This window comes from Onychostruthus taczanowskii, unplaced genomic scaffold (genome assembly GCF_017590055.1).
Source record: "Onychostruthus taczanowskii isolate IOZ18803 unplaced genomic scaffold, ASM1759005v1 scaffold113, whole genome shotgun sequence".
Lineage (NCBI taxonomy): Eukaryota > Metazoa > Chordata > Aves > Passeriformes > Passeridae > Onychostruthus > Onychostruthus taczanowskii.
In genome coordinates, this window is record NW_024497963.1 from 30,987 (window position 1) to 53,695 (window position 22,709).

A 22,709-nucleotide genomic window follows, 5' to 3' on the forward strand; every position below is an offset into this window, starting at 1 on the left:
CCAGTTTCTTTGAAAACAACTATCACCACTGAACAATCCTTACCAGTACACCTGCTGTAGTTTTCAGCTGACTAAAGATTTTTATTCTTGTGGTACTAGAGCACCAGGGCTCATTGCTTGCATGTCAGCTTTTCAAGCTCACAGGTTTACTGAAAATTAACTTCCAAAGCTGGTAACAATTGTATTAGTGCATACTGCTGAGACAATCTTCACTGCATCCTCTGTGCAATGCTGTATGGAAACATACACAAAACATTCCTAAATGCACAAAGATTTAAGCAGACCGATATTACTACTAAGTGAATTTATTTTAATATGGTGTTTTTCACAATACACAGGACATAAAATAACATTTATTACTCAGGCTAGGAATTTTAAGACTAAACCAGATCATTGCTTTACCTGGCAGATACTGTGGCTGTGTGGAATGCAAATTCAGAAACATCTTAATGATCCTTAAATAGTTCTGCACTGCCTCTATCAACAGCCTAGCAAGCTGCAGATGCAAGGACTCAGGAAGATGACCTCAATTCTCCCTTCCCCACCCCCTGAGTGTGGCTGGTACAAGCTGGGTTAGGTTCCAGCTAGAATCCTGAGTCCTGTAAGGTCACAGGGATGGGTTTGGGACACAACTGTTGGTTCTGAGGGAAGCACAACAAGACAGGTTTAAAGTGCCTGTGTAAACGTGAACTCTGACAAAGCAGTGCCAGCCATAACTACCAGGCACGTGAAAGGATTTCTGTGCATTGAAGCTGTGTCAGTGCATTTAGGAGACAAAGGGAGAAAAGCCATGGCTGCCACAGGGCCTAAAGAACATCTTTTCCAGCAGGGCAACACACCAAAGAGATTTCACTGCTTTTGGTGGGAGTCATGTGGGAAACAGACCAGTCCAGAAAAAAGAAATCTGGGAAGACAGCCTCATACTGTGATGTTCTGGAATCACCATTATGTTAACAAAACTAAGTATCTTGAAAATCTTTTTGTCTTTGGAAGGAGGATGTATCTTGTTCAGAGGAGCATGGGTGCTCTGCCAGCTGCCACAAACCCCATGTTTGTATACTTGCTTTGATATCCACAATTTCACTTTCATTGGCATCAGCACAAGCCTGATGTGTACATGTCAAGGAAAAAGAGAGATCCCAGAGGACCAACTGAGCTCCCAGTCCCAAGGAATGAAAACAAACACCCACATTCTGTGCAGCCATGACATAACAGATATTCCTTGGGTTCTTCTAAGATTCCTTAGAGCTAAAGGATCAAATTCAAGGGGATTCTCTTACAACACACACAGTGAGACTGTAATATTTTTCCTCTACATTTTACATGAAAAATAAAAATCCATGTTTACCTGTGGCTTTGGTAGAAAGGTTTCTATTGTAATTATACCTTGTGTATTCCAAGGAAGTTTTTTACATCACTATTACTAGTCTAGAGAGGTACAAAGCTGCAGGTGCTTGCTGAAAAATAATAAACCTTTATTAAAATTTCCAGTTTTTGCAAAAGCATTTTGACTACATTCCAAATCTACTTAAAATGTAATTAAATATTTACATTTATTCTCTAATAAGTATTGTAAGTAAATCAATACCCCAATTATCTTAAATTTTTGTGTGGTATTACAAAAATGTAGCAATTGTATAAATGCACAATTCTAATGAAAAAATAATGATCTTGAACTTTAAAAGAGCCCTTAATTTGGAGAGATTAAAGTGCTGTACATTCTTTCCTTCATTATGTCTTACGGCCCCTGTGTGATGTAGGTGCTATTATCATCATTTTACAGATGGGGAAACTGAAAGGCTAATTAACTTGTCCAATTTACAACACTTTTAGCTGTAAACTTAGGGCATCCTATTGCACTTAAAGGCAAAACAGAACTCAGCTCACCTGTGATGAACACTTTCTAAAAATTCTTAAACTCCATAAGCGTTTGACTTATGGGAGAGAGTATCTCGCACAAGACTTCAGAGTTGGCTTTGCATTGATGGTAGCTTTGAGCACCACAGAAATGTGCTGCCTAGAAGCAAACATCAGAGCACCAGGTTATTGTGAAGTATGTCACCAAGCTAGTTATGGCAATGATGTGCATTTTTTATTTGGTATTATTTGCCATTCGGCCACGCATTCGTGCTTTAATTCCGTAGGACGTACCACACTGCATTTCTACAAACAAACACAAACAAACAGTGTTTGCTGATAAACTCATTCCCTCAGTTTACTTATGTGTTCCATGAATTTCTTGACTCGGTCAGGATCAACAGCATTTGCCCAATATCCTCCTTTCTTGAAATAGGAACCAATTATTAGAGCATCTGCATCCAAGTAATTCCTCACATTCTCCAGAGTCACTCCAGACCCAACGAGCACAGGAATCTTCACAGTACGCTTAACCTCTGAGGAGAAGAAAACCAAAATCAGGGTTAATTCCTGTCTTTGAAACTCTCCATAAACACTCTAATTTGCCTAGTTTTTCAACAGAAAAAAAAAATGTATCGAGAAAATTGTGATTGTGGTATTTATTATTTCTACTGCAGAATGAAACAGGTTCTCTAGAAAAAAAACCCTTACTTTTTACATTCCATTGTCTGGAATTCTTCCTATATTTGCTTGTATGAAAGAGAGCAGGGATCATACAGGCACCACTGACAGCTCAGCTAGTTTTTCCAGAAAGCAAAAGCCAGAAAGAGAAGCGGTCTTTTATCAGTATGAGGAATGACAATGGAATAAAAAAGCATCTTCTTTTTCCTATATACAGTTATTTAATCACCTGAGCTTTCACCTGGTTTCAAGAGGAGAAACAGACAAAAACAAGGCTCAAAATACAGTACTAGCTTTGGGAGGAGGGAAAAAAAGCCCAGTTCAAGAATTACTTAAGCAGCCTTCTCATCATTTTATGTCAAACTGACCATACAAAGAGTGACTCATAGGACTGGATGCTTCATCCCTTAGGGGAATGTTGTGAGCCATTATTTCTGACCTTTAAAAACATATAAATTGGCTTAATTAGTGATAAGCTGATGGCAAGGTAGTAATAGCTTGAGGTAACTTGGGAAAGCACACATGCAACAAATAAAAGTCTGCTTCAAAACACTGCTTAAATTAAGTTTCATCAGAAGCCTAACTTATTAATTATGCTTCAGGGAAGACTAATTATTTATCACCTTCCTACTTCACTGAAGAAAGGGGATCAATTAAAATGTTCTTGAATCTCTTTTCAGGTCACATGCGCTACCATTTTTCCATCTAGGAACAATAACTCCCTCTTAAAAAGATTTTAACATGAAAATAAAACCATTCAACACAGCCCTTCCTGAAAATATACAACAAATCAGATGGCTCATGCATATATGATTAAAACTTAAGTTATTTCTATGCATTTTTGATAGTCATTCTGCTTACAGCAACAAAATATTTCTAGTTACTTATAGCATTATTATGAATATCCTGTTCTAAAACCCAGGATATTTATTTTAAATTTTATTTTGTATTTATATTAAATTTTATTTATATAATACCTATATGCTCTTAGGAATATTCTAACTGCTTTACATCACTACCAGCACACAATTAAGGTGCATCTGACCACAGATTTGTGACAGTACTTGACTGAATCCCCAGAGGAACCAGGCTCCAAGTCGATATTTGTTCTTACAAGTGCGTAAAGCAAGTTAGCAGGGAGTTGCTTCATAATTATTTCATATCAGCAGGAAGAACTAAGAGCCAAATAATTAAACAGAGCAAGTTCATATGGGTCTGAGACAACAGCTCAGCCCTGCTGGGCAAAGAGAAAAACCCAGTGAAACCTGAGACTGATGTGAAGCTCCAGAACAACCCAAAGCCTTCCAGAGTGGGAAGGTATCAAGTGCTGCTGTGACCCACACGTGACACACAGACTGCACACACACCTCCTGGGCTGCAGATCTATCCAGAATGACAATGTGAAGAATGGCAAAGGGAGTGCTCAGTGTGCACTGACATGTGTTACCTCATTAAGTGTGCTACAGATGCTACTTTAAGTCCTTTCCAAGCACATCAGGGCCTAAAGTTGATTAGTAGAAGGTGATTTGTCTATTGGCTGTGCTAATACAAATTCTAACCTGTAAAAAAAAATAAAGCAACAGCAGTGAGATGTGCTTTTGTGTGGCAATGTTCAGTCACTGTCAAAATATCTCTAAACACAGAGCTCTGCTTCAAATCTCTGTTTTCCTGGAATTCTTTTTGACTTTTTTTTTTTTGACACAGTGAGAAAAAGGAAACAATTTTGTGATGTCACAGTAACAAGATGCTGAAGTTTACACAGATTTCTCTGTTCCAGTGGACTGTAACTAGAGGGCACTGTGCTCTTTCTTGTGGCAGCACAGCTGCACACAGGTCTTTAATAAAACCCAATGAAATTGTGCTTGGTTGAAAAGCAGAATGAAAGCATTTGAACTATGGTATGCACAAGTTTCATGAAATAAAGGCCAAGTGCTCCTAGCTTGAAAACAATGGCAAAGAGTGGTGTAAAAATAAGCACCACTGTGCCAATAACTTGCTTGACTACTCTTCTCTAACAGCTTTCTCATTGCAGTGATCACTGTACCATACACAACACTATGTTTATGGTAATGCTCCCCTCTTAACACATTTTAGGTTTTTAATTCAAAGGACTTTGTCATTAAATTTAGGGCTTAAACAGGAGATGTGAGTGATCAGTACTTTTTCTATCTCCGAGGGTATCACACAGGAAGCAGTCTCTATTTTAGCCATCAAAAGATGAGAAGAGGTGACTTGAGGCCCCTTTTATGAACAGTAATTAAGGAGGTGACAGTCACAGCCAGCTGTTGGATTTCATTATGTACCTGTTTTCCACAGGTTACTAAGCTGAGACACTTTGTTTTGTTCAAAGAGATAACTGAGCAGTCATGCAAAGCTCTGGTCACTCAAAATACAAACTGAATTCAAAGCAGGTATTTCAGCAGTCATAGCCCAAGAAAAAACCTGATGGGTTCACACATCCAACAAAAGAATATTCCACAAGGGAGGAAACTGGAACTTCTATAACCTCTTAGATGAAAAGATGGTTTATTAATGAATTCAAAATGCTCAGCAAAGCAGGTATTTCAGCAGTCAAAAAACCTGATGGGTTCACACATCCAACAAAAGAATATTCCACAAGGGAGGAAACTGGAACTTCTATAACCTCTTAGATGAAAAGATGGTTTATTAATGAATTCAAAATGCTCAGCTATAGTTCTTGCTCCTTAACAACATGAAGCCTAATTTTTCAGACCTCATACTCCCTCTACCTCTGGAGTGGGGAGTGCCCTGGAGTGCCCAGGCAGCCCTGGAGCAGAGCCTGCCAGCCTCCAGAAGGCAGCAACACAAACTGCAAACAAAACCTGACTGAACACACATCTCTGCCTTGACAGGGAAACACTTCCCGCAGCCCATCACAAATCAATCAATTCTACACAAAGACAAAACCACTTCTATATTACTGCACAACAAAGCTGAAAAAGAGACATGACAAAAATCTCATCTGTCTCTCAGCTTTGCTTTCAAGAGCTGCTTTGCAGTGTGATGAAAGGTGCCCAATTGTATCACCGTAATACGGCACTGCCGGGGCTGCATAAATTCCTGAAATGCAGAATCTCACTCACATCATCACCAACTTTGTAGACTGTAGATCTGATCTCTTTTTAAGAATTTCCTGACATAGATATGCCTAATTTGTCTTTTTTTTATGCTGTGGAATTTTTAAAGTTCTTCTCTTACCTGTTTTAAGACATCTTTCTCATGAGAGGGCCTGCTAACATCCAAAATGCTGTGATCTAAGTACAATAAACCCATGATCTGCACACTCCTGCTTTCATAACACAAATCCAAACACAGAATTAATGTGTACTTCATTACAGCTGCCAACTCTGATTCATTTTGTTCTTTGGACCCAGAAAGAGAAAGAGACAGGGACTGACAAGTTTGTTCACATGAAAGAAAAGCAAAAGCTATGGTTCTGTCTGGTTGGGGTCCTGTGACAAAAAAGCCTCTGGGCCCACAGGTCAGGTTTTGCTCTCTGATGCAGTAAATCAATGGAGGTTGCATGAAAGCAGAATTTAACCTAGGATTTTGCCCAAAGACATATAAAATATTTTTAAAAGTTATTTGATCTACATTAATAACAGTGGAGACATTAAGTACAAACAGATGGATCTCTAGACTAACAAAAATTTGCAGTCTTTAAAGCAGGCATAGCTTCCAGTATCACCTGTTCCACCTGCATAATTTCTAATTTGCTGTACCAAAAGACCCAGCTAATGCAAGAGGCTCAGTGTTCACACCAAGCCATCATTTTCTTTTTAAGATTGGTGACTGAGGCAGAGCAATTTGTAATCTGTTTTTTTAGCAAAAAGTGAAATAAGAACCATTTTGACAAGTTCAACATTCATTTTAAATGCTCTTAAGCATGTGTGATATACATAAAGCCCTGAAAACACTGAATGATTTTATGTTGTTTCAAAAGATATAAAAATACAACACAAAAGATACAAATACAATCTCTTGAGGTCCAGGTTATCTCTGACAGGTAAAATATGTTTTTCATGCTATCTCCTAATTTAAGTTGAATACAACACAGTGCACTGGAACTTCAAAACATGCCAAGTTACAGCATGTCAGGTAAAGTAAAACCTAAAAAAATACACATTTTATTTTATGTAGTGAGACATTCAAATTCCAGCCATTGATCTAAATTAAAACTAGTGATGAAAACTAAATGTCCCCATGACAGAACTTTAATTCCAGCATGGGAGCAATACTGTTTCATGAACACAGCCCAAACTGATGCTAATACAAAAATATCAAGAATCATAGCACTTCTGCAAAGGTCAGAACTCATAGGTCAAATGAGTCTCCCTTGACAAAAAGTCCACACTAGTTAAAAATTATTTTGATGTTAATATCTTCCTGTCTACCAAAGAATTTGTATTCTTTCTGAAAATCTTCCAAGCAGTACTTTCCCTGGTATTAATGTTTGGAACGCTGCCTTATCAAAATGCTGCTTTTCTTGCAGGAATTCCATTTCCACTGTGAAAGGTGAAAACTGCAATCTCTGCAGTGGAAAGAATTATGGTTATCTAGTTAGTTTAATATGGCTAGTTTTAGTATAGCTAGTTTTCTAGGGTTATAAAATGGCTTTTTCTTATATTAGGGCTATTTACAAATGAAACAGTATGTTCTTTCAGCCTTGGCATCACTCAGTGTTATAAAAGCTTGGAATAATTGTCATTTTTGCCCTGCCAAACTGTTGTATAGAAACATACCACAGCTCATCTAAGTAACACCTTCAATATGATCATTCTGATCAAATCAAACCCCATAGTGTGGTTATCACATATTCTCTGAACAGAGAGAGACACAGCTCTCCCAGGATTTTCCTGGGAAGCTGTGAGAAAGAGTTAAAACGATTATTATCTCAATCTCTGCACCTGGCAGGCAATCTCTGTTTGTCAAAGATGTTTACAAGAAGGAGTTGTCCCTTCTTGGCCAACAGGTGAGAGAAGATTACTAAAGGCCAATCAGGCCTTAGGTCTACATTGTTTCTATGAGAACTGTGAATTTCGAACAACATGCCTTCTGATGATGGAGGCTCTGTATCACCTTTGTCCCCGATACCTTTGGTGACAGCACAGTGAGAGCCCCTCGTGCCCAGCACCCCCTCCCGGTGCCCAGCGGGGTGCCCTGCTCACCTCGCAGCTGCCGGGGGTCAGCGGGGTGCCCGGTGGCCGTGCCGGTCAGCACCACGCCGTCGGCCAGGAACAGCTGGGCAGCGTCCGCCGTCTGCGCCACGCTGACATCGGCCGTCAGGGCGTGAGCACTGCAGGGACACAGCCTGTCACACGAGGGACCCACGCCCTGCTTCCCGCCCTCCCGCTGGCAGGACCCCCAGGGGCTGCTTTAGCAGCGTCCAGCTGCACAGTGGCAGGTGACGCTGCCACCAGGGGACACTGCCACCCGAGCAGGAGTCGAAAACCAACCTTTTCCTTCACTGATTGGTGATTGCTGCGGGTCTCCTGGCTCTAGAGTGTGAGTGCTAAGTGTGAACCACCAAGTGTCAATTGAGACAGCTGCTTACATGTCAAGCACCTGTATTTCAGAAGTGTTGAGCACACAGCGCTCTCTGACTTCAAGTGGGAGTTGTGATGTGCCCTCATTTATAAACCAGATCCTGTTGCCTAGGGCAGAATCAACAACCTCCACAAGTCCAATAACAGAAAGTATAGTTAATATCTATGATATAACCACAGGAATCATCTTACACAGCAATTACAAGCATCAATTACACCTGCATCCCAGCTGTTCAACAGCAGGCTTTGATGTATGGGTGACACACTTTGTCTGAAACCCATTGCAATAGCAGCTCTTAATTGATGAGGTCCCAAACTCGGAAAGAATTCCAGCCTTTGCTGGCTGAACATCCAACACTGTTGGATTTTCTGTATTTAAATAGAAAACAATAGCTATGGCAAACACATTGCACTGCTGAGTGCTGGTGGCACAAGAACAGTTTCTCCTCATTTAAAGAGCAGGAGCGTCGCAGCTTTCAGCGGCAGCTGCGCTTTTCTACATCAAAAAGCTCAACCAAGAAGTCCTTCAGCATTTCCTTCTGAGCTTATGCTTCTGCCTGAAAAAAGAACTTCTTTGCCTTTCTTAAAGGCCAACTCTTTGAAAAATGGGAAGTATAATCCAAATATCAATTCATCAATTGTCAAGACTAAGAATAAAAATGACATGATGCAATTTCATTAACAGAAAGTCTAATGCAGGGTATTTGCATTTATATATACATGTTAAAAAATCATCAGAAAGAAACTGCTCTGAAAGGACCTGAAAAGCTTCATCTGACCATCACACTGCATTGTTTCCTTTCTCTTTTGAAATTTATTACCTGCTTATTACATATTTAAGATCTTCCAAACTGATTATTCTCATGATTGCTCACATACTACACACAAACATTTTAATTAGGTTATTTAGCATGTATAATACATAGCACCTGAGCAGTTCTTCTGGGGAAAAAAAAAACCACTAATCCAAAGACTGACATCTAAATAGCTGAAAGTACCATGTGACAGGTAAGATAAAGTACAAGCAGAAAAGAAACTGGATTTATCTGTCATAAGTTCCTTCTGTTTGATAATCACAGAACATAACCCTTACATAGACAGCACTGATTTAAGTAGCAGGAATCAGTACTATTGGCAGGAAGGAGAAGAAAGGGAAGAGCTTTTTAAAATGCCAAAGTATGATAACTTGGATGCTTTTATATGGCATCTGCCTTCATAACTAAAAAATAACCTTGGATACCTAACTTTCAGAAACAAAACTTCTTTAAACATAATAGACATTTACACATGCACACAAAGTCTCAATACCAGATGCAAGGCTTTCATAGCTGGCACACTGAAAACCTGAGGGTTAAACAGCTACAAACATCACAGATAAAGCAACTTGCAACTTACAGCTGCAAATTTATTTTTAAATGTATCTCCTTACAGCACTGCAAGTCCATGCTCAAATAATAAACTTCTCCCTATGTGATTAACTTCCCTGGAAGAAAATTGACATTAAAGAAACCCAGAAAATGGAGAAAAATATAAGATCATGATTGCATTCATATTTACATAAAATTTTGTTTGTATTTACCTATGCTTCTTTTTAATATCAGCAAAAATCTGAATGTTGTCTGCTCCAATGTGTTTTCTGTATCGTAGCAGGTCACCTGCACAGGCATTTATAATCCCTTCATCAGCCACGTGAGAAAACACAAACCCTTCAGCCCGGATGAAATCAAGACCTGAAAACAGTCAAAAGCAACATTTTGGTCTGAAACTGAGAACTGGAAAAGAAAAACACTAAAACCAAATAAAAATTCACCTTACTATCCTTCCTATTTGATCCCAACACAAATTGTTTCATGTGCTCTAGGACTAAGCCACCTCACTTTTCCACATACTTTCCATTCTTTATTTTTGCCCCTATTCTCTCTGACTTCTTCCCATCTCTCACTGCCCTCAGCTCCCATCTCTCCCACTGACCCCACCAGTTTTCCCCCAGGCCCTGGTCCCCTTCTCTCCCGTTCAGTTTGTCCCTGTGTGGCTCAGGCAGCTGCACACCCTGCCCTGTCTGCTGCCATGATGTGCCCTGTTATGGGTCATAACACAGCTCTCTATTCTAATGACACGTTTTCTCTCCAAAAAGGGTCACTAACCTGCATCTCTTACCCCTTTCCAGGCTACAGACACAGAGGAATAGCACTGTCATCTTTAGGAAATTAGGCAAGAAAACCCAGCCTGAAACATGTTATATGCAACCCATGTGACTCCATCTGAACGTAGCATGTGTTTCCTACGCAGCACCACATGAACAAATTGCTTCTAGAGCTGTGCCAAGGGCTTAGGAAGAGTCAAACATTTGCTATTCTACTCCAGCCATCAATTCTGCCATGCCTTAGTAACACAGGTTCTACCACATTCATGAAGTTTTGTGGAAGGTTTTGTGGAATGGATGCTAAAGAGGAAGATTACGAATTGTAATTACTTCATGTGGGCCATCATTGACATTCAGGGCCACCCTCCACAGCCTTGAGATATCTCTGTTGTAAGACTGAAGCCTTGGACCACAGAGCAATAAGCCCACAGCAGTGAGGCACAAGATTCAATTCTGACTCCCTTATTGCAATCCCCACTTCTCTCCTGTCTTTCGTAGCCTTGAACTGTCACTTAAAACCTTCCTCTTTTACACATTTTTGTAAAACCTCTGCACTCATCTTGTGCAGTTTTGCTGCTCTTCCAGTTTGCTTTGGAGGTGTCTTCCAAGCCCTTCTGAAGCTCTGCTACTGCTCCAGCTTTGGAGTCAGATGCACATTTAATTAGAGCTGACATCATTCAAAGGAAAGCAATGCATGTGGAAACAGTCATCAAGAATGCAATCCTACCCACAACTGATTAGGCAACAGAGGCATTACCTTAGCACATTCCAACTATAAACATAGCTGATCTTGAAAATCTATTTACCAAATGACAAGGTGTCTGTTTATTTTAAAATTCCAGTTTCATTCCAAAAGCCCTGAAGTTGCAGAAACAGAAGCTTACGCCTGATAGAGAAGAGCCTGCATTGCTTAGCAACACAGACTCCAGCTCACAAGAAACATCACAGATGGATGCCAAATCAAATGCAAGCTGTCCTGTGCCTTGAGATTAGTGCAAAGCATGGAGTATTCCCAGGATTCAAAGACAAGAGTGTGCCACAAGTACCATTGCAGGTGCTTGTAGACACTGGGTGATAAACACAGTGCAAATAGCTAAACTGAGATTTCTACATCTAGGAACAAAAGCTATAGCTTCTAATTACATCACTCAAGCTTACAGTACAATTCAGAGTTATATAAGAATAATTATTTCCCTGATCATAAAACTGTGGATGAGCCTAGAGACATAACACTTCCACAGCAATGAAGGTTTAACTTGGGACAGGAGCTATTCATTGAGTAATTTCTTTTATTGAAGTCACTGCTTACACATTGTTTGTTGATGCTTGGTTTGTGTTTCCTTAGTGCAGTAATATAAGACTTTCTGCTGAACATTGGATCGTACTTAGTTTAACAAGGCTGCACTCTCCATCTGGGTTTTTGGAGGCCATGAAAATACAATTTTTAACCAAGTGTAATAGGTGCAGGCACCATATCATTACCCTTCTCTTTTATGAAGCCATAATCAGATTCTGCTAATGAATTCATTTTTATGCTCATAAAATTGTGAGAATGATACTACTGCTTACTTTCACATTTGGCAAGTTGAAAAGTAATAGCCATTGAATAGTTAATAGGCAGTCCCATTTCTGACTTACATGGGAACAACACATTTTGTAGTTTCACTGGAAAACAAGAATAGGGAATATCCAATGAAAACTAATAAACAGAACGCTTAGAGGGGCATTGACTTTGCTGTTGACACTGGAGGCACAGTGTGCCTGTGCTGCAAAAACATTTCTCAGGACACTGTCTTGCAGCAGCTCTTGCTGTGCTCAGCATGGGCTGCAGGCACAGGAGCAGGGTCTCCAGCAGCTCTCCCAGCAGGATGCACAGCACTCCCTGCCTTTCACAGCACCTCTGGGTGCTCCCTGCTGCAGTTCTCAGCTGAGCTGCCTCCCTCACCTCTGCATTAATATGGTGGCACTTAAAAAGGACAGCAAAAACCATAGCACACAGCTCTGCCTAATTCTGTCTTATCCTAAACAGTGTTGTGGGTGATAGCAAATGAATTCCCACTCAGCTGGTGCAGGAGGGAAAGGAATGGGCTCAGACAGAAAAGCTGTGTTTGCAAAAGACATGGAGACATCTGGGATATCTCCTGACATGAAGCCTCATTTATCAGCTATCAATTTATCATCATCATTGACAAAGACTGATCCAGAACTGGAATTTCAGTAATTGATTCTTAAAGGGAAAAGGGCAGCTTCAGGTAGAGAAGGCAGTTGGACTAGATGACTGTTTAAAGTCCCTTCCAACTGAAACATTTTTTTGTAAATTTATGAGGTAAGATAAATTAAAAACTGAGCCCTGATTCATGATGAGTGACCCAGGCTCACTAAGCCACAGGACCCTACAGTCCTTGCTCAAGCTCATTGAGCTCCTAGCCCCACTGCAAACCTGTGGATTTCCCCCCACCCTTTATCAAATAAAATCATTACCTTCTCCTAGAGACCAGTTATAAATTCCCTGTGTGGCTCTCTTAAGAACCGTCATTCCTACCAAAGACAGGGACCTCCACAGGGAAAATGAAATGATTGTACAGTAGGCAGAAGAGGCTACATATGGTTTTCAGCTAGAACACCTTCAACAAGTTATTTTTGTAGTGAGAGCATACAGGATTTCCTTTGTTAATAGCTACCTATCAAAACTGTATTGACATTAAAGTTGCTACTAAGTTGCTACAAAAAAGCTATTTTAAGATTTGCTATCTAAAAAGTAGCACCCACTTTACTATGGTTTTGCTTTAAGTGATTTTCTTTTTGCTTCCCTGTTCAGTGAACTTGAGACAATCATTTTTAGAGAAGTGCAATGAAATGCATTAAACACAGGCCCTTCCTGGTTGGTGTTCCACAGTTACAGAGGAAATAGTGCAGAACAGTAGTGGAGCTGAGCAAAACTCAAGCCCTCCAGGAATTTTCCCCTTCATTAATAATTGCAAAGAAGAGAAATACATTGTTCCCAGACCATATCCCTTATTTAGTGATGATTTTTGCTCCTCAAAGGATTGCTTTTAAAAATAGGGTATGTGCTATTTTTCCAAATACCTATGCACCTCCAGTGGCCCACTTGCAGCAGCCTCTAAAAACTAAAAATGGATTTTGTTACCATTTTTATTTGAGGTTTTCATATAGGTTCCAATGCAGCAATAAAAATTAGGTTTTCTCAATTTGTCAAGTGGTTAGATGCTTTGAAAATGGCAACATCTGATTTAAAGCTCACAAAACAAATGCCAGTTCAAAACACATCTATTAACAAGAATTTAAAGCTTTTAGAACATATTAGGCATAATTAAAACTGCCAATGCAGATAGGTTAGCCTACATGATTGTACCTGAAGTATGGCTTTCACTTAACACCAGTATCTTCTGCCTGGTTCTATATAATTTGTACATGCAAAAATGTGCAGCTTTACCATAATGACAGTCAATTTGGGCAAAAACATGCATTAACCCTCATTTTGTGAATTTAGGAAGTACAGGCTTTCCAGCCTACACCTTTACATCAGGGAGGGTTACATATGAAAAACTAAAATTGCTTCAGCAAACAGGAAGAGCAGGAAGTTTAGACAAATCTAGGATTCATGCAATAAGGATAGATTAATTTATATTTAATTCTCTCAAAAGCAACTTAATTTTAAGTACTTTGGCTATCTGTACACTCAATTTTTGTCATTATATAAAAAGTTTCATTCTACTCATTCACTAAAACAGACAATGAAAACTTAGTTTTCATGGACAACAGTAGCAGCAACAACATATAAATAGATGCTGAAACAGGATGCTTAAACCCCATGGGTTAAATTGATCCTCACATACGATATAACTGAAGTAAACAAGAGCTACACCAAAGGTGGCTTTTAGACACCAGCAGATTTAAACTAATGATTACATTTAGACAGGTTTCACCTAGAAAGCTGTGGTGGCAGCCTTTAGCAGCCTCCAATTGAAGCAGTTCACAAATACCACCCACTCTAATTAAACAGGCATCTTTCTCAGAACACAGCTGCTGCTTTCTCAGGGCACAGTCAGCTTTCCACAGTGCCCATGTCTGCACAAGGTGCAGTTTGTGGAGAGAGAATGCCACAGCAACAGCAGCAATACCTGAAGAGCCCTTTGCATTACCTGCAGCCAGAGCAATGGCTATTGCCTGCTGGTTGGCAGCACACAGCACCTGGACACCCAGAGGGACACGGGGACAGCTGTGTCTCACGGCAGCACCGAGCACTGCCATGGCTGCGGTGACCTCCGGGCCCGGGCGCACCGTGTACGGCACGTCGTGCATGTTCTCCAGGATCAGCCCATCCTGGGGAAAGAATGAGAAAAAGTATCATTGCACTGTACTGACGTGGCCAATTCACCATTATATATTGTGCACTGAGACACACAAGTGCAAGGGTTTTCCTTCAAAGGGAAGATTATCTACAGCAAGTTGTGTCGATGCATTTGATGCGCACGACCACTTATAAAAGTGCTTTCATCAACAGCATGGTATTTGCAGTGAAATCATGAAGAGAAATAAATGTGATTTTAATTATACATTCATCAATTTGGGTTCCTTTGATCCATCCTAAAATGTGAACTATAGGCAAATGAGTTAAATCTTATACCTCATTAGAAATAGTGTGAAGTCAAACTTCAATTATCCAAGGGGAATACAGGATATTGAGTATGTTCAGATAACAGAGGACTCTGAGATAATCAGGGCAACTTTCAATTCAATTAATGTAAGAAAATAAGTGTTACTTTGGATAAATAAAGTAATTTTTGTTTGACCATTATTGTGCCAAATGCCATAATATGAACTAGTGATATTTCTCCCGTTCTGTATTCAGAATTACTGGAAAGAAGATATTGCTATTTGTTGTCTATTATACCTCTCCATCCACATGGACATACTCTTGGCAAACAATGGAGTGATGATAAAACACTCTGCTGATACAATTTGTGCATTACCTGGTGCCACACACATTTCTAACCATTCCATAGGCTATACTAAAAACTTTGCAACAACTGCAGATAATACATCATTTTGTTAAGGATTAATAACAATAGTAAAAGTAGAGCCTTGAAACATATTCCATGCCTAGTATTTTGCATTAGCAGTAAGAAGATGAAAAGAAAATCAGATATTTCTCACCAGCTTAATTCTAAAAATGCAAAAAGTTTAATAGACAAACTAATTGCACGTATAGCAAATAAATTCTGCTCTTTCTGGAGTTTTATCACACATCTTAATCCTTTAAAATGAGAGCTTTACCTTTCATAGATATTGCAACAGAATAAGAATGGAACATTTTTTTGGGGAAAAAAATACAACTAGAGATTAAACACAGCAGCTTGGTTCTTAATAACACAGAGAATCAGGAAGGGGAAACAAAAAAAAATTCTTTAAAAAAATCTTTTATATGTGACACTTCTCTAATCTTTGTTGTAGTGTGGAAGCCCTTCTGGCAGTAAAAGATAAGACAGTATCTAAAACAGTGTCAGCATTTAATGGCTGAATTACAGGCTATGGCACAGGCATCAGAAATGAACACCCAACACAGAGGCTGGGGAAAAGTGAGAAGGAAATAACCCAGTGGAGCAACATGGTGAGACCAAGCACACAACCTGCAAACATTCAATGCACCAGGGCACAGCTGCCTTCTCCAATTACTCACAGCTCAGTATTTAAATACACAAAAGACATGCTACCAAAAAAGCAATGGGACGTGACCCGTTCATGGAAAAGGTGACCTGATATGATGACACTCCACATCAGACCTTTGCACTTTGTGATGCCATTCACCAACGTACTTAATTACATAATTCCAGCCCAGGAAAACCTGAATTAGGCAAAGGAGCACCAGGTATGGCAACCAACCAAAACATCTGCACTTGACTTTTTCTGTGTGTCCAGTTCAATATGGAACATCCACACTTCTGTACCTGTGATGGGAGGTAGCCATATGGCAAAAAAGACAACCTGTCCTAAGAAAACCACCCAAAAAAATCCCAATTTTTAGTAATTTTTTCTGGAATGAGGTTAGGACTCTTCTGACAAACCTGAACTGACCAAATGGTCTTGGTATCTGAGGCACAGTTACTGAATCCCTTGTGGTACCAAGAGGAATAGAATCCCTGTAGCCTCTTGTTCTCACTACACATAAATATATTAAGTCAGTCTCAGCAAGAATGCAAAGTTGGTCAGTAGTTGCATATGGCAAAAGGACTAACATAGAACTATAATACTTTAGCAAAGCAAATTCAAAAAAATGCAAGCAACCATCAAAACCAGGTAATTTCTTGAGGCCAAAAAGCCTGGAAGCCCTTGGCTCAGAAATGCTCTTCTTGGCAGATTTCAGCAAAATCTGGGTATCAGGGAAACTCCAAGCTTATCATAAGGGCCAGGAACCAGGATCTGCAAAACAGCATCCCCAGCCTTCCAGGCAGTGAAGCATCAATCTCAACAGGAAGAAAGACAACTGGGAATGGGGCTTCAAAATGCACAGCTCCTGAAGAGCCACATTAGTAGCCAAAAAAGCAAGAGATTAGGCTGACAGAATTCCACTGTGAAACTCAGTTTTTCACAACTTGCTACTACTTTGACCATTCTGGATTTGCATAAAGCAAATTATTCCATTAGTTACTCTAATGAATTAATTCATTTAATAAGTTATAAAAACCCCTAGCCATAGTACTACACATAAAAAGTGTCTCATTAAAGTCTAACTCAAAATGCAGGCATATGGGAGGATTGCAACAGTTCTTTCTCCTGCTTTAAGTTTACTACATTCACTTTTCAGCAACTGCCTCTTCCTATAGCCTCAAGGTCCACAGTTACAGTGAATATTTTTGGTAGAACTTTAATAATGTGTTATTCTTTTGGTGCCATCCAACTGTTCTTTTGCATATTATGCTTTGTTTAATTAAAAAGAGAACAACATATGTTCTGAAATACAGAATGCTGAATTACAGATGCATTAAGTCAAAGCTTTCTTTCATATTTTATATAAAAATATAACACCACAGATTTGTGTTTACTGAGTTGCTATGTATAGGAAACAAACTTCAATACTATCAGACAGCTAATTAAAATGGGGGAAAGAAAACAGTTACGCTAAATTAAAGTTCTTGGAACTTAAGCTTATGGTTTAGAAGCCTATGGAAACAGCTTCTGCATTATATCCTGTAAAGCAGGATTTACGTAGATAGTATGAGATAAAACTCTTGCAAGTGCCTTCTGTGCTCCTTTTCCATTGAATGTTAAGATAATTTAAGTGTTGCTCATATGCAGCAAGCTTATTATAAGTAATTTTCAAACAATGTATTTCCTTTTTACTTTGAATGACTTCTGAAGTGCTACACATGAAGTGAGTGCCCTTTGTAACACAGTTAGCTACTGAAAAATAGGTCCTTTAATTACCTCTCTAGCTATATAAAAATAATTTCCTTAGCTGTATTCCGCTTACAGAAATAACCTCTTAAAACACTTCAGCCTCGCACATATTACAGCAGGAAAGCCTCAAAACAGCAACAAACCTCAAATGAGGTAACAATTGCACAAGTTTTAACCCAGCATATACCTAACGTAACTTTTTCCCAGGGCAACTAACCCCAGTGTTTCTCCCCAGAGAAAGGCTTTAGCTGCTGACATTTGCACCTCAGTACAAATATCTCCAAACTCATCACCTCTACTCCTTCCTCCAGAAAGGGAGCAGGCCTGGCACCATCCCTGTTATTACACAGGCTCAGGTGGGGACTAAGACAATGGCAGCAATTACCTCATGTGCCCCTTGCAGAGGAAATCAGGTGCCTTTGCAGAGCATTTAATTGCTGTTTGTAAGCACAGCTATAAGCAACTTATTTAAAAACTCACCTCCAGAGCAGATGGCTGCCTTAACAGAAGTAAGGTGCTATCTCATGTTCTCCTGCACATGCCAGAGGAGGTAGCTGTGGGTAGTCTGTCTGCTATTTTATTTTCCTGTAATACAGCTGAGATTTGAAATGTTAACCTCTGTAATCAAAGTGAAAACTACCTGCATGTTTCTATGCAGAAATACTACTTTATTCTGTCTCCACTGTTATTAAATTCTAAGTTGTGAATTACAGTTATCACTGTAGTTGCAAGACCAAGAGGCTTACCACTCTTATTTTTTAAAAACATCAATGTAAAACATGTACTAGTAACTGTTTTTAATGTCAGCTACTCCAGTTAGGAACAGTAACTAACAGTCAAGTGGGAACCTGTGCTCCGTTTTCTAGCTACAAAACAAATGTCAGCCAGGTTGAGTGGAATGAATAAAAGTTAACCTGAATAGATACATTTTGTCTCTTCCTTAAAGAAAAGCAGGTACAAATTGGAGGGATTATAACGCCTCATAGCCTGCTGCTTATAAAATCTTGTCTAGGGAATTTCATTGTTTAGCAACACAAAAGTACAAAGCGTATACATTTTGAGCACAGATGGCTTCCTAACTGAGCACTCACTTGTTTTCATTACTATGTTCTAATATCACAAATCTTTCATATTTATTATGTGAAGCTGTGAATGTGCCAGACAAGTCACCTTACTCTGAATATACCAGGATTTACTTCCAAGTGCAACACAGATGGAGTGAACAAGACCATATACTTTATTTTTAAATGTTAACACCAATTTGAACAGTTTGAGACAATATGTAAACATCTAAATAGCAGCAAATGGTTATGTATTTTCTTAAGGGCTACTGTGGGCAGCATTTGGGAACACTGTCAGTACAAACATCCATGGGAAGATAGCTTTCTCTAGCTCTTCTTCCACAAGAAGAACAGACAGCTTAACAGCTCCTTTGGAATACTGAGCAAGAAACCCAAATATATTCCCATTCCAGAATAGTTTGGCAGTAGTGATCTCTGTGTAAAAATTGTGAAGCTCCTGAAAGCATCTATGATGAAAACTTGCATTTCTCTTAAAGTAACACAAAAAACTAAAGAATTGAATTGCAGAAAGTGTTAAGCAACCCTGTTGGTATTTATGGATGCTCTCCTGATTATGTCTGAAACTTATCTCCCTAATAAAAGATTTTTTGTTATATTGCTCTAACTCTGTTCTATTCTCTAACACTGTCCAGACCTTTAGAATGAAGACTGGTGTGGAAGTATATTGATGTTCCTGTGACTTCTCTAGGAAAATGGGTTAATTACAACTCTAAGCCCTGAATTTGTCCAAATGTGTAGACAAATGACTGCATTCACCTCACGTGTCTCCTGACAGGCAGGTTTAAAGACATATTCAAGTTCAGAGACTGCAAGGCACTTGCAGAAAAGGTAAACCAGTTGGAGCTGGAACTGCAGAATTCAGTACAACTGTTGAAAAGACGAAGTATAAAAGCCAAATTAAAACTTTTTGTTAGTACTGATTTTAAAGCTTATCTCAAAGTTGCTCCAGCTTTGTGCATGCCAGCAGTGGCAGTAACTGCTTCTGTACCTTCCTTCACCTTCAGGAGTATTTGGTGTCTTCCCCCTGCTGTTGAAGGTTTCAGTGTGTAATTATTATGTAAGGAAATGGGCAAACAGGCACTGCAGTGTGGAGCAATGGCTTTATGAGTTACAGATTATCTGTGCAAGCACTTCCTCTGGCACAGGAAGGCAGAGATTAGTGTTTGCCACTCTTCTGATGTAGATCGAACCACGTTATACCTCATGGTGATACTGCAACAACAAGATATAAGGGCATAGTACAGAATACAGAGTTATTGCACCCCTGTTCTTTCAGGAGGAATGAAAAGGAAGAAAACTTCCTTGTTCTGTTCAGCTTGCAGTCAGGGACTATTCTAACTGGGTGGACATCTCACACATGTTAATCTGGTTCACAGGTACTGAAGCCCACCAGGTTAGCATCATTTTACCCCAGTGCTGTTTATCCTTTCAATTATTCTATTCTCAGCATCCTTTCCTAGTTTAGCCTCACCAGGGCTCTGCCCATAACCTACCTTGTGTGACTTGTCTTGCATTTTGACCTTGGTCTTTTATGGTATTCAATTTTGTTCTTTCTGAATAGTGTCATTCTAATTTATAGATTAAAAATGCTTCAACCTGCTTGTTAATAAAGTTTTTTTCTGAAAACAGCAGCTGGGAGCAGTGACTGTTTGTTCACTGAAGACATTTTCAAACCTTGGACATTAGTACACCACCAGAAAATGTTCATAATGCTGTGGGCAGGTCAAAGAAAAAGCACATCAACACCCCAAGACAAGGTGTAATGAAATGTTTAAAAGATATCTGACCTTTCAAAAGGACATACACCCTGTTAAAATCTACTGACCTATGAAGATTACTACACCACTTTAGGTCTAACAGCAATTCTGACAGCAGTCTCTTCTTGCCTCTGGCTGAGAATGGCCTTTTGGGCCTGCTCTTCTGGACGTGCAAAGCAGGCATGTTTGCTGCCAGGGGCCTGGAGAGAGGCTTAGAGAGGGCAGAAAAGGGCCTGAGCCTTTTTTTTTAGATCCTGAATTATCTGCGCTGTTTTGTTACAAACAGAGCTGTGGGGTGATCCTGCACCTCCAGGTTCCTGAGGTATGCATGCAGTGTATCAGCTGTGCACATGGCATACCTCCATGACCTCAGGAAACCAGAGGCTTGCACAGAGCTAAAAATACAGTTGCTTGTCAGACTAGATTGATGAAACATTCTACAGCCAGAGACCTTGAATGCCAGCAACAGCCCATATTTCTGGCCACTTTTTTCTTAATCCTTAAATTGACTTGATTCATCCAACTCAAACAATTTGAACTGTACTATTTGAATCTAAGCTTCTTCAATTGTTTTGGGTGCAGGTGATACTTACCTTAAGGGTTTTTTGTAATCTACAAGGCCTACTTCCTATGTTGAAACAAATGACATGGATTCAAGCATCTCCCTAATTGATAAGCTTCAGGATGCTTTTGATTACCTATATGTTCATTTAAAATTCTGGCTATGCAGAAGTGGTTTTGTGTAATGGCCATCATGGGAAGCAAGAAACCAAAACTTACAACTCCAGCATCCTTGTAAACTTCTGCCTCTTGACAAGCTTGATCAATGATCTGGGTCAATGGAAGAGAACTTCTTGGTGTCCCTGCAAGAATAATGCTGCTTACCCCAGGGCATGCACAAACCAAACCCATGGACAGCAACAGCTTTGGCCAGGACATCCATGGGGATTGCACACTGAAACAGGGACATACAGGGTTTGTTCAAAGGCTGCCCTATCTCCTTGTGACATATGTTAGTGACATCTCTCTCCTTAGCTGAACTTGGCAGAGCTGCTGCAACCATTCAGCTCCTAAATCTAATTCACAAACTTGAGGAATGTCTGCTATAATCCCCTGTTGCACTAGGTGTGCTCTTAGCTTGCTATTTCACATACTTGTAATTTATCCTGCATTAGTGATGCTCCAGACAATACAACCCATGGGCAAGACTGACCTCTATGTCAGCATAGAACACCTATGCTAAACAACAATGAGTTTAAAGCCAGTTAAAGCTGTCCTTAATCTGCAAGGGTGATTGGATCTGATCTTCATGGCAGAAACACACACAGATTTTGTTGGAGTTCAATGAATTTGCCTTAAGACCAAAGTCTCTTCTGATATTTGGGCTCTAAGGTCAGGCAGTGGGAGTCTGAAACGGGGACTGCGCTGAGCCCCGTGTCAGCTCTTTTAGCTGGCCTGATTTCCCAGCCGTACTGCCTGGGGGCTGCTTCTGGGGAAACGTGGGCAGCCTGAGCTCCGGGCATCAGCCACCGAGGGCAAGGTGGGCTCTCCTGAGCAGCTCTGCCCACCCTGGGCCCCTGGAAAGGCGGACGAGGAGGCCAGGCTGGAACAGATCCCGCCTGTTGTCTGAGCCTCCCACTGCCCTCGAGGGCACGAGAGAGCTCTATCCAACCTCCATCCTACCCCAAAGCCCATCCGAGCAACTCCCCAACCCTCGCTTCCTCCAACACAGAGCTCACCGAGCCCAAATCCTGGTTTCCTCAGCCCAGGTCCCTGTGTGGAACTGTTTCCCGCCGTTTTTACCTCAGAAGCGGGGAGCGCCCGAACTGACGGCGCCTCATGAGGGGCCCGTGGTGGCGGTGAAGGGACAGCCTTCCAGAGGGACCGCAGCCGGGCCAAGGAATGACGCCGGCTACCCAGACCCGGTGCTCGCCGCTTACCTGGCAGCGCTCCTACGTGCACCATCCCGACCACCGCCGCCTTGACCCGCCCGAACAGCCCGGGCCGCTGCATGGCCTGCGGGGAGGGAAGGAGGGCGTGAGCCGAGCCAGGCCGGGCAGGTCATGGTGGCGACCCCGCCTCCCGCCGCGGACCGGCACCGGCACAGGATCCTCAGCCGTTCGGCCCGGCTCGGCCCGGCTCCGCTGGGCTCACCCCGGCGCGGTCCCACGTGCCACAGCCGCTCCCGCCGCTTCCGCGTCCC

The 22,709-nt window shown here is 40.6% G+C and overlaps 1 protein-coding gene across 3 annotated transcripts; it reads right to left on the reverse strand.

The window, feature by feature from the left end:
- Nucleotides 1-1,451: 1,451 nt before the first annotated feature.
- LOC121347669 (uncharacterized protein F13E9.13, mitochondrial-like) lies at nt 1,452-22,708 on the reverse strand. Of its 3 annotated transcripts, none has more exons than XM_041426490.1 (7): nt 22,661-22,702; nt 22,447-22,522; nt 21,287-21,369; nt 14,412-14,592; nt 9,685-9,835; nt 7,728-7,855; nt 1,452-2,393 (listed from the first exon to the last, which is right to left on the reverse strand). In XM_041426490.1, exons 2-7 carry the CDS (start codon nt 22,517-22,519, stop codon nt 2,203-2,205), a joined length of 807 nt encoding a protein of 268 aa, XP_041282424.1. In that variant the 5' UTR covers nt 22,520-22,522; nt 22,661-22,702; the 3' UTR covers nt 1,452-2,202. The 3 variants fall into 3 exon arrangements, with proteins under 3 accessions (XP_041282424.1, XP_041282432.1, XP_041282441.1); XM_041426498.1 differs by having other exon boundaries at nt 22,600-22,667; XM_041426507.1 differs by lacking the exon at nt 21,287-21,369 and having other exon boundaries at nt 22,661-22,708.
- Between the last annotated feature and the right edge of the window lies 1 nt (nt 22,709).